A 13,068-nucleotide genomic window follows, 5' to 3' on the forward strand; every position below is an offset into this window, starting at 1 on the left:
AGTGGCAGAACTGAAGTGAAACCAGATAGTCTAATACCAAAGCCTCAGCCTTTATTTAACCACTCTGCTGGGTGGTAAATAAACATATAGTAATAAATTGTGATTATTGGGGTAGGGTACTGATTAACCCTAGCCTGCCTTTCTCTAAATAGATATAGGAGTCAGAGATAAAAATATGTACTTTATTACTGTACAACTGGCATGGAGAATGGCTTGGACAGGCAGCTCAAATGGGCTTCTTATTTTTTCCCCACTGAATTGAACTTGCACATTCAGTCATGGGCAGGTCAGCTAGAAACCTGATGACATTCCTTGTTCCAGGAGGTCCCAAAGGGCTTACCAGCAGAGGAGAGGGGAACATGCTCAGCCTGCAGGTGGACAGGCAAACTGAGGTGGAGAGTTGAGGATAGGTCACATGGCAGTGGTCATTTTCTGTCTCAGTAGAGCCATTGAGGAGTTAAGAGAAGAGTATACATTTACTTGGTACTTCCAAGAGGGAAGGAGTTACTATTTTATGGGTTTGTAGGAACAGGAGTGGGAGAGGGGAGTACACCCCTCTCTGTTTATGTAGGATAAGGAAGGAAACAAGGAGGGTGTTGTGACAGAGAATAACTGAGACCTGTTGATAATCTCGAGGAGGATGGCAATTTAAACCAGTGCTTGAAGGATAAGGATTCAGCTGTGGGGTGGAGTAGAGATGGGAGAGAAGGGCAGCTCAGGAACCAGAAACAGCCCGTTGAAGAATTTAAGGAACTAAAAGGAGCCAGCATGTTCAAAACGTAGTGGCTGAGGGAAAGGAAGGAGCAGTACAGGAGCAAGATGGAGTGGTCATTGGTGGTCATATCACCTGAGCCTATAGGCTATGATAGGAAATTTGCATTTTATTTTATATGCCAAGGAAATTCCTTGAAGGATTTGAAGCAGTGGGTGTTGCCATCTAATTTATATTTTTAAAAGATTGAATTGGATGCTTGTAGAGAGTATATAAGAAGGGAACAAAACAGGGGCAGGGAGACCAGTATAAGAAGGCAGGCTGGTGATGAGGATGTTGTGGACCAGTATGGTAGCAGTGAAATGAAGAGAAGTTGAATTAGAGATGTATTTTGGAGATGGAAATGATAAGACTTGCTGATTTGGATGGGGGCCAGGAGGCTGGAGGAAATCAAGGATGATATTCAAATGTTTAGCTTGAGCAGTTGGCTGGAAAGTCCATTTATTGAGATATAGGAGACAGAGAGAGGAATAGTTCTAGGTGTTTTGCACTTGCTAAGTTTTAAGGTGCTTATGTGGTTTTCATGTGGAGATGTTAGGTAGGCAGTCAGGCTCAGAGAAGAGATTTCAGTGAGAGACATAGATTTGCAAGTTTTCTATATAAGATGGCATTTAATTTAAAGTCTTGGATATAGATGAAATCATCTAGGAGAATGTGGGAGAGAGAAGAGGGCCCAGTGTCATGCCCTGAGGAACTAACAGAGTTCCAAGTAGAGGGACCACATGGCAGTGGCGTCAGAGAGGGAGCTGCCATAGAGGTCACAGAAAACCAGTAGAATGTGCTGATATGGACTCCAGAATGGAGAGTGTTTAGAGAAAGGGGAAATGTTAACCATGTCAACTGGTAATCCAGGAAAGTGGCCGTTGGATTTGGTAACAGGTCATTAATGACCTGAGAAGAGCAGTTTCAGTGTAGGATTGAGGAAAGAATGGGAGCTGAGGAAATGAGTCAAACCTTAAGATACATATGAATTACTTGGAGGTCTTGTTAAAATGTAGATTCTACTTTAAGGCCTGAGATTCTGCATTTCTAAAGAGCTCCCCCATAGTGCCAATGCTGCTGGTCTGTGGAGGAGCAGAGGTATAGATTAGTGGTTCTCAGACTTAACCGTGTGTTAGAATTATGGGGCGGGTTTGATAATACAAATTACCCACTTCAGTTTCCAATTTAGTAGATCTGGGGTAGCACCTGAGAATTTGCATTTCTTATCAATCCCCAGGTGACACAAATACTGTTGGTCTAGGAACCACACTGTTGAGAACCACTGGAGAATTTTAGCTGTAGTGGAGAGCTTTCAAGGGAAATTTTTTGTTTGTTGAGGTTGGGCAATAACTTGAGCATATTTATGTTGATGAGAATGATCCAGAAGATAGGGAGAAACTTAGAAGGGAGAGAGAAAGGGAATGAAGGAGTGAAGTCCTTGAGGGGATAAGGGAGGTGGCTCCAGAGCATGTATTGAGGTCTCGGATTTTTGTAAGAAAGGGCATGTGTCCTTAGTTACAGCAAAAGAGGAAGCAGAGAAAATAGGTCCAAGTGCAGATGGGTTTGTAGATTTACCCATAGGCAGATGGAGCTTCCTTTTGCTGGTTTCTATTTTCTTGATGAAGGCAGGGGCAACTTTTAAGGAAGAGGGTGAATTGGAGGTTTGAGAAGAGAGACAGTGTCAAATGAGTAAGAAAATGCACTTCCTAGAAAAAACCGGCAGTTTTGAGAGCCTTATTTGACGTTAAGTTCAGAAATTAAGAATGAAACCAGTCTGTATGGTTGTACATTCTTTTTTCTTCAACCACAATTAGTTCTTGGATTCAGACAAGGAGAATTAAATAGTTGAGATCACCCAAAGTTAGACTTTATCCAGGTGAGTGTAGGAGACAAGAGGCAAAGACAGAGACACAAGGGAGCATGTAGTCTAAGCCAGGCAAGAAGGGAAATGAAGATGGGAGAGGGCTTGAAGGATAGAATCAGCCAATGATGATGAGGTCAACAAATCGTTATAGTCAGGGTACAAGTATACTAGAAGTAAACTGAAAGGCATAGAAGGTTTGTGATGGAAAATGGGTGCTGGCATTCAAAATTGTGTAGGCGGGGCAGCTTTTGGTGTTGATAGAGGTCCAGGGCGTGACCCTGGAGGCTGGATGAGGTGGAGTTTCCTGGAGAGGTCAGGAAACTGAGAGGCCAGGATGTTGGATGTGTCCTCCACCTGGATATTGAAGTTGCCAAGAGTGATGACAGAAGCTGGGAGTGGGGAGAGACTTTGAGATAGGAACTAACTTTACAGTGAATAATGGAAAATTCCAGGTCAGTGGATTACAGCAGCAGAGAGGTAGTGATAGCTGTGAGCAGGGGCTTTTGTAATACAAATGGAGAATCATAGTCTGGAAGTAGGAATGGTTGGTGAGGAGGACATCTGCCCCACCTGCTGGCCACGAGGTACCTGAGATACGAGAGAGAATTCCCTCTTAAGGGCAGGGCTGTAAGAGAAGTAGTGTCTTCAAGGTAGAGCCTAGTTTCAATTAAAGAGTTGGAGGGAGGGCTCAGAAAGGGGGTTGAAGATTTATAGGAGTTAATACCAAATTGGGAGTTGAAGAGCGAGGACGTAGTCTAAGGATTTGGAAGGGAAAGGAGGGGAACTTCTGGAACAAGTACAGAGTCACATGGGAAAGAGTTTGGTCATGATAGATGATCCGGAGGTCTTGGATGCCCATTAGAGCCTGAGATAAACAGGAGGATGAGGCATGATTGGATTAGCCCAGTCTCTAAAAATAATTAAAATACATCAAGTTTCTTGCTATAGTTGTCCTACATGATTTAGCCTCTGCCTGTACCTCTGACCTCATTCTTTTCTCTTCTCCCCTTGCTCTGTGTGTTCCACCTACACAGGCCATCTTTACGCCCTCCAGCATGCCATATTTTTTCTACCTCTGTTTTTTCTTTTCTCTGTTTGCACTTGCTCTTCTGAGAGACAGCATGGCAAAGTGGTTAATAGCATGAGCTGTGGATCCAGATTCCCTCCTCCTGCCACTTTCTAGCTTTGTGATCGTGGGCAAGTTCTTTAGCGTCTCTGTGCTTCCGTTTCCTCATTTCTGAGTGGGAGAATGATAATAGCATTTCCTTCGTAGTGGTGGTGTGGATTAAAACTTATTTTAATTTTAAAAATTAACGTTAAGGGCCTAGAACAGTTACTGGTATGCAGTAAAAACTAAATAAATGTTAATAATACTATTTTTTCCTTCTGTTTGAAGCTCTTTTTCTGTATACCTTGACATGGTTGCTGCTTTCTCATCATTCAGTTGTCTCAGCTTGAACCTACTTGCTCAGACATCCTAGCTAAAGTAGCATCCCCCCCGGCTTTCTATCATTTGTCCCATTATTCTGTTTTATTTAGTCATAGCATTCATCACTATTTGAAATTATTGTATTACTCTGCTCATCCCCTCTCCCCTATCCCTTGGGGACAGGGATTTATTGACTTGTCCTTCTTATATCTTAGCTTCTAAAGAGTGGCAGATACTTTGTAGGCACTCAAGAAATTTTTGTGCCAACTCATTGTCCTGAAATCATTCCAAGCCCTCCACTCTGATCAGGCAGCATTTGGTGGCAAGGTGACAGTAAGGCCTAAGGCAGAGAAGACAGAATCCAGCTCTTTGTATATCAGTCTGTTGGCTCATGTAGATCAAGTGGCTGCTTGTTTTTGTGCTAATTGGGACACAGCTACATCCATTTTTAAATTTATTGTCTGGCTACCTTCTGGCTATAACCACAGAGTCGAGTAGTTGTGACAAAGACCCTAAGCCTCACAAAGCCAAAAATATTTATTCTCTGGCCCTTCATGGAAAAAATTTTCTGATCCCTGATTTAGATGCATAGAAAAAAAAAAATGAGGAGACACCAAAACTAAAATGTTACTTTGGATAGTGGGATTATAGGTCGTTATAGTTTTTATCTTTATACTTTGTTTGTATTTTGTTATAAACCCATTTAATTTGGAAATGAAATAGCCTTCCTTGTAAATACTAATTTTGAAGTATTTAGAGCACATTCAATGATGAATTCTTTATTTTTTTTTTTTTAAGTGCTGCTTTTGACACAAAAACCGGGTTACGTGTGGCAGTGAAGAAGCTCTCCAGACCATTTCAGTCCATTATTCATGCCAAAAGGACCTACAGAGAACTGCGGTTACTTAAACATATGAAACATGAAAATGTAAGTTATTCATGCAAGAAGAATAAATTTTGGATTTTGCATTCTTTACTGGATTTACTTAAGGCTGTAGTGTCCGAATATGGGAGTCCAAGGCTATTTTGTGTTATTATGGGTTCTTTCAGTGGGGAAGTTTGAGGCAGCATGCCTTAGATTCACTGAATGTCTTATTGAGGTGACTATTAATTTATAGATAATTTAATATTATAATTTTCCTTTTTAATCTTTTTTAAGACAGCTTTTCCAGATTCAGGTATTTTAATAAATGTGACAAAGACATTGTTTAAGTTAAATATAACTTTTTCTTTTCTGTCAATTTGGAAATTTGAGAGCAATGCCATCCTGCAAAGGAGTGCTTCAAAATCCTAATACAGTAAATAAAAGGATGCAATTGGACTATTAGCTGAAAGTGAAAAAACAATTAATGGAGGAAACTTATTTTCCTAAATTTCAAAATCAAGTTAAAAAGAATTTATGTGATTGCCATATGAAAGGAACTGTAAAATTTGTATCATTGTGGAAACAATGGCTGTAGAGATTTTAGAGTCATTTGACCCTATCGATCGTTACTGTGTAGAAAAAAATTCAGAATGTCTAAATTTATTATTTGGCTATTCAGGCCTTTTCTGTTTTAATAATTGAACTTAAAAAAATTTTCTTAAATTGCAGATCAGTGATACTTTATTAATATACACTTGTTTCACAGGGTATAAATTTCTTCTAAATTGGGAGCATTGAGACTTGAATTTGGAATTGGATAACCCATGCTGTTGTAATCACAGCTATAGCTTATTTATTTTCATGGTTTATTTTAATTGCATACTATTGAGCAAATTCTGTTTTCCCCAGGAAATAGAGGTTTCTATTCCTAGGTATAATTTTTATGATCATCCATGTACAAAGCTGAGTTTTTAAAAAGTTCAGTGCAGTGCTACAGCCTTCCTAATCAGTGACATGTTTACACGAAGTTGAGATCTATGGAAAAAGCTACCAGGAGAAGCTTTATTCCAAGGTCTGCATACAATCAAGGTGTCCTGGCAGCTTAACTGATGCATTTACATTTGGTTTTTAGCACAGTTGAGTGTGTATGCTGTTTTTCATTACACATTAATAAATGTGACAAAGACATTATCGTAGCTCTTTAAATAAATAAAACTTTGAAAATGGAATGCAAGCGAAACACTTATAGAACCCCAAAGCACTTTCAGGAGGCCCTGGGATCCCACTGATGTTGCCAGTGCTCATTTCTGAACATCTGGTTTAGATTACCAGCACTGTACTTTATTGTTCTGCTTCTCTTCATAGACCATTTAAGCCAATGTTTAGGGCAAAGATTATTTTGGGTTATCTGACTCCATGCCTTAGCTTTTCTAGTAATCATAAGAAACAAGCTTATTTAGTTTATTTTGCTTTAATTTTCTGTGATAAGATGCTTCAAAATGTGTCTTATATGGTATTAGGCTGGTTACATTTGGGTCACTCTGTATCTGTAGAAATGAAGAGGCCACAGTGATGGGATATGATTGTTCTAATTTAGGAAGGGCTACAAGAATCTTTAAAAAAAAAGAAAAGGGGCTGATGGGATGCCTGGGTGGCACAGTTAAGTGTCTGACTTTTGGTTTTGGCTCAGGTCGTTATCTTGGGGTCCTGGGATTGAGCCCTGTGTTGGGCTCCATGCTCAGCAGGGAGTCTGCTTGGGACTGTCTCTCCCCCTCTCTCTGACCCTCCTCATTGCGTTCTCTCTCTCTCTTTCTAAAATGAATGGATAAATCTTTTTTAAAAAAAGGGGAGCTGATAGTATTAGGAACACAGGATTTTAATTTACATAAGTTGTTTCATATGCAGCTTGCTTAATAGCATTTGGCCTTTTCATGTTAACATGTTTAGGTTTTAGCAGTATTGATATGGAGGGTCATCTGTACTTAAATATCGATAATTTGGTTTTGAACAAAAGAAGGCATATGGCTGAATGTTTTATAGTTCTCTGTTCTGTTAGGGGCTAATAGACTTTGACTCAATATAGGAAAATTCCTGAATATCAGCCTATTCCACAAACACTTGTTAGGAGCTCAAATTGTAAAAGTAGTTTTACCCAGGGAAGAGCCAAGACCTCCAAATAAGTTTAATCGAGGATTTTAAGAGGCGTTCCTCTCCTTCATATTCCTCTTTCTTTTTCAAAAATGACTCTTTTGGGGGTGCCTGGGTGGCTCAGTCCGTTAAGTGTCTACCTTCAGCTCAGGTCATGATCCCAGGGTCCTGGGATCGAGCCCGCATCAGGCTCCTCGCTCAGCGGGGAGCCTGCTTCTCCCTCTCTCTCCCCCCACTCGTGCGTGCACATGCACGCACTCTCTCTCTCAAATAAATAAATAAAATCCAAAAAAAAATGACTCTTTTGGGGGGCGCCTGGCTGGCCTAGTCAGTAGATCTTGGGACTCTTGATCTCAGGGTTGTGAGTTTGAGCCCCATGTTGGGTGTAGAGATTACTTAAAAATAAAATCTTTTGAATGAATGATTCTTTTGGGCCACTGTACAATTTTTAGCTAGCCACTAGGACTTCAAAAACAGCAGCAGCTTAAAACTCTTGACAATATTAAGTATTGGTAACAAATATAATTTCTAGGTGCCGAGTGCACATGTGATCTTTTACACAAAAATGCCTGACTCAGAATCAGTGGTTCATCTTAAGTTAATTCTTTTATTAGTGATAATGAATGTCAGACACATACTTACCAGATGAGTAATAGGAGCTAGGGGTATGTCCTCCGTGCCTGTAAGAGTTCCTCGATGAACAGAGTTAGCTGGTGCATTCCTGATTGAACTTGTGACCTTGATCTCATTAAAACCTGCTCTCAGGAAAGATGAAAGGGAAGCAGCCTGCCCGCTGCATCTTTTTGCTTTCTGGATAGGTGCTACAAAGATTGCCTGGACTTAAGGGCTTGGAGATCTGTACATTTTGAAATTTAAAAATATTCAAGGAATCCTTTCATAAATTTTATTTGGGAGCCTTAGATTTAACACTACCATGGTAGACCAAGTCATTGTTTTGGTGCACTTGTGTTAAATACATTAGATACTGTCTTTGGTGACTGAGTTAAAGTGGATTTTTTTCTTGAGTATGTGCCGATTTAGTAAAAATGTGTTACTTCTGTCAGCTTTTGGACCATTGTAGGACAATCATCAGAGGCATTTGCTGATTATTTCTATTATAAATGTCTTTTCTAAATAATTGATTCCTGGGTTACTTTTGGGTGTCTGAAAGTATATAATGGCAAAAGGAATAAAGAAATAGGCTAAAGTATAACTTGAATTAAAAGGAAATTTCCATTTAAGAAATGAGAAATGAATAGATTATGGAATATTCCTAAAAGTTCTCCAGACCTATTCTAATGCTGGGAAACTTTTATTTTACAGTATTTTCCTTTTGATGAATACTCCATAAATACAATTAATGGAGAAGGGATATTTGTAAAAGCCAACAAAAAATTAAAAATACTTTGATGTAACATGGGCAGTTTTAATCTCATAAAATGTGTCTTTTTTAGGAAATTAAAATTTGATAGGCTGTTTACTAACATGCTTGCTCTATTATTTTCCACATTAGTTTATTGTGTTTCTGGCAGTCATGCTTCTTAATCATTTGAATAATTTAGCTTAGCTTTGTATCTCAAATTTTGTACTGGAAGCGGCTGCTTCAAATAGTTTGTTTCTGTGCTTTGTATTTTGTAATTCTTTATAAAACTTAAGGATTGTTATCACCACTTATTCTGGTAATCAACAGAGGGTCAGGCCTTTGGGCTAGGCACCTTCAGTTACATTGTTGACTTAATCTTCCCCACAATGCGATAAAAATAAGCATCCTCTTCTCTTCTGTATGAGGAAGTGAAGCTTGGAGAAGATACCTTTCTTTCATTTATTTAACAAAATATTAATTGAAGTACTGTGTGCCAGGCACTATTCCAAGTGCTGGGATTATTGGATTGAAGAAGACGTAAAATCATGGAACTAAGAAATCGCAAACTGACTGTGGAGTTCAGACTTACAGCTCTTGGATTCTAAAATGCTTGTGTTTTCAAATTGAAGTTGGAGCTGTTATTTGGAAATGTTTTGGACTTATTTTGTTTTACTTTATTTTGTCTTTGAGGTAACTCTTGCATGAAAAATCCTATGTAAATTGATCTCTAGTGATTTACTTTAATCTGAGGAATTTCACAATCACCATTGAAATAATGTAAATTGTTTTAAACTTTTTCTGTTGTATTGGGAAGATGAGGCATCTCACATAACAAGAATCAATGTTTAGAAAATATTGGAATAAAATTGGCTTCTAGATCTCAGTTACCTAAAGTGCAAGTGGGGATGGGGAGAGTAATCAAAAGACCAGAGGTCTAAGCCAGGAGTATATCAAACTCAAGGAAGACAATTATGGTGAAGGTAAAAGGTGAAGGTAAAATAAAATGATTTGACTTAGATTTAAAGCACAACTCAGAGCTGTTGTAAGGTCAGGGATCCACTGTTGCTGAGAATGTAAGCTGACTTCACCTTTATGTAGGACAATTTGACAATATTAAGATCCTTAAATATATTGGTGTCCTTTAATGCTATAATTCTGTTTCTTGAAATTCATTTTCTGGAAGGAAATACAAGATGTGCAAAATATATATTACACATGTACATATGCATATGCACATACGTGTGCACACACACTTGCAGTGTTCCTTAAATGTCCAAAGATAGGAAATTGGTTAAATTATGGTATATACAAATGGTAGAGCATGAAAAATATTTGAAGATACAGTCATTATGTAGTAAGTGACAAGGCAGGATATAAAACTATGCAGAGTATAATCCCAACTTTAATTTACATACATCAGAAACATCAAAGGAAATATCTCAGAATGTTAATGATAGTTATAATAGGTAGTGCAATTATAAGTAATTTTTATTTTCTTGTATACAGTTGTCTGGGTAATAATCTTACGGATAACTGTACCTTTCCTTTGGAATAAGGTGCAAAGTCTTGAAAAGCTATTCTCCTTGACTTCCAAGGTCTTTTTGTTGTTGTTGTTGTTGGCTTGTTTCCCATTTGGGTTCAGGCTGTATAATTGAAATTGCTTTTTAAAGTCTGATAGTTAGATGAGTGGAGTAACATTCTAATTAAGAGTGTTCTTTTTTTTGATAATGTTTTGAGCATTGGTATATTTTACTTTCAGGGCTGTTCATTTAACTTGCTAGGTTAGAACAGCGTGCTAATGCGGCCCAGGCATGGGCCAGTGTTCATGAAGGCCATTTAGCTTTTGTTTGTTTCGTTTCCAGATATTCTTAACTCTGGTTTTAGGAGTAACTGGCGGTGGTTGGGGAATGGTGGTGGTATATATGGATTAGTCAGTATAACTCCATGACCAGAAAAACTGCTCAAAGACCATGGATTACTGAGTATTAAGTAGTTTTTGCTTTATCCTTGTATAAGGATGGCCTTTCCCCCCCCCATTTTTAAATAGTCTGATCTAAATACTTGATGATGATTAAGAAAAGTATCTGAATATTAAGAATATTATAAGAATAACCCCAAGAATATACTAAGAGAATATTTTGGGGCTCAAAAATGTCAGTCCTTTCTAAAGGAAAAAAAAAGTCAGTCTTGAAGACTACATGTGGAAAATTTTCATGGGATAATAAGAGTTTAAAGAAGAAAAAAGATACTATAGTAATAGCTGTTGAAGTGTGACTTTTTTCTGCTTGTTCATCATTAGACTGTTAGTGCATGTGTAAGTCAAGAGCCCTAAATCTTTTTGCTTCCTGATAAACTAATGGCTATATGTGAGCAAATTCTAGAGAAATGATGTTTTTAATGGTAAAATATGTTATTCTGGGAAGTGATGCTAATAAGTAAAAGTCAAAAGCATAATTTGGGTGAAAAAATAAGTTTCAGCTAAGTGTATGAGATAGTGGGATTTGAAATCAGTTCTTATTAAAATGTTTAAGACCTGATGGGTATTATAGTTCTATATTTATTTACTGCTTGATTTTTCTGTTTTCTTATAGGTGATTGGTCTGTTGGATGTTTTTACACCTGCAAGGTCTCTGGAGGAATTCAATGATGTGTGAGTGAATCTTTTGCACTTGCCTTCCTCAGCTGGCTGATGAAGATTAGCAGCCCACTTTTATTCCTGCACAATTTAGCAGTATACAGACTTTAAAAGATTCTTATTCCTACCATCCAACTCCCCTAGGGGAAGGGGATGGATACAGAGATGTATATCATGTATGGTATAAATCTGTGTGGGAGGGGTCGGCGCCCAAACCCCTGCATTGCTCAAGACTCAACTGTATATTAGTATTTTCATCATTCCAGGCACATTGTGAAGATTCAGTGGTGAGTCCTTGCAGGAGTTCCATGGAAAAGAGCATAGCGAGTTTTGATTATGATTTTTGTTCTCAAATGGCCTGTCCCAGTTTTAAAGGGACACCTTTACACTTTACATCATTACATTCACATCAAGAAATGTAACCAGGCCATGGTTCCATATAAGTTCTTCTCTCTCTTTTGTCCAACTTGTGTGTGGAAATGGTACTAGACCTGCATGCTCTTCCTTGAAGTATTGGATTTCTGTCCTGAGACAAGGAGTGGGCCTCAGATATTGAGAAAGCTGCTGCATAGTGCTAGTTCTCTCAGTGCTAGCCTGAGATTATCAGGAACCAGTAGTGGGGGTTTGGGAAAATGAAACTGGAGAAAAAGCTGCTGTGAGAATATTTATTTAGTAGGTCACCATTGTGGGCAACTGGGCTGAAAACTACCAGGATCTTTTAGGAAGCAATTTGAATGCACCTGAGATGGAGAGCATTTATCCCCTGGCCCCTGACCCTGTTGGCAAGGGTTTGCTCCAGGGGCCATTAATGCCCTCACATGCTCAGATTGCACATGTGTGGGGATAAGATCGATACCAGCAAGTGTTCTTGTGCATATAGGAGCTTTCTACTGTAGCTTTCCCAGTATCTGAAGTAGCCCACCTCCCTCCCATCCCCAATTCACAGTTATACTCTACCGTAGAGAAAACACCTTAAATTCAGAGTTATACATTTTGTCCTCTTGAAATTTTGACATTCCTACCTGGAAAGGATGACTGTTGTGAAAATCAAAACAGAATTGCAGATCATGGCTGCTTCTTTCTTAACCTCTACTCCCCGTTGTCCCCAGTGCTGAACTTAACCATTTTCTCCCTACCCTTATCCTGTGTTCAGTTTCTCTGACCTTTATTTATCTTAGGCTGAGTACAAGCACCATTTGCCCGTTTCCCAAAGAACAAGCAGGGGGATATGTTTGAGCTTGTGTGTTCTGTCTAATGAAAGGGTGAAAGAAAAAAATAAAAAACAAATGTAGAACATGAAATGTAAAAAGAAGCAGGAAAGGTAGCAAAAATTTTTTCACAACGTGTGAACTTAGTTGGAAGATGATATGGCTAAGAATAGAAGATGAAAGTGAAGAATCTGGTCCAGGTACGAGAATTTCCACCCACATTAACCTTGATCCTGCTAATGAAAATTTAAGAAACAAGCAAAGGGTGGGTGCCTGGCTGGCTCAGTTGTTTAACCGTCTGCCTTCGGCTCAGGTTGTGATCCCAGGGGTCCTGGAATTGAGCCCCGTGTCAGGCTCCTTGCTCAGCTGGGAGTACTTCTCCCTCTGCCCCTCCCCCATGCTCATGCTCTCTCACTCTCTCAAATAAATAAAGTCTTAAAAAAAGAAAAAAGAAACAAGCAAGGGAAAGTAGGCAATAACTAAGAACCTGCAGCCCTGCTTGGCATTGGAATGTGGAGGCTTCCAAAGATTATTGGAAGCTACCCAGGCAAGGGCATGGGTGTTGCAAATTGTTGAGCCCTGATGTAGGCTATACTTGGAAAAGAATATTGCAGAATGATATTTTTTTCCTTTAAAATTAATTTATTTGTTTAAAGACAATATTTTTAGAACATCTTTAACTTTATAACAAAATTTAGAGGGAGGTATAGAGATTTTCCAAATATGCCTCTGCCCCGACACGTGCATAACTTCCCACATTGTCAACATCACTCACCATAATGGTACTTTTTTTTTTTTAAAC

The 13,068-nt window shown here is 38.7% G+C and overlaps 1 protein-coding gene across 2 annotated transcripts in view; it reads left to right on the top strand.

Annotated features, from left to right (window-relative positions):
• MAPK14 (mitogen-activated protein kinase 14) overlaps positions 1-13,068 on the top strand; it is a 73,466-nt gene that overhangs the window by 19,233 nt on the left and 41,165 nt on the right. For both annotated transcript variants that reach the window (XM_081828084.1, XM_081828083.1), the window contains exons 2-3: positions 4,846-4,975; positions 11,015-11,073. In XM_081828084.1, the coding sequence (XP_081684210.1) occupies positions 4,846-4,975; positions 11,015-11,073 (189 nt within the window). The remainder of the gene's footprint in view (positions 1-4,845; positions 4,976-11,014; positions 11,074-13,068) is intronic.

This window comes from Leptonychotes weddellii, chromosome 8, assembly GCF_054177405.1.
Source record: "Leptonychotes weddellii isolate Sample4059 chromosome 8, ASM5417740v2, whole genome shotgun sequence".
NCBI classification, from domain to species: Eukaryota; Metazoa; Chordata; class Mammalia; order Carnivora; family Phocidae; genus Leptonychotes; species Leptonychotes weddellii.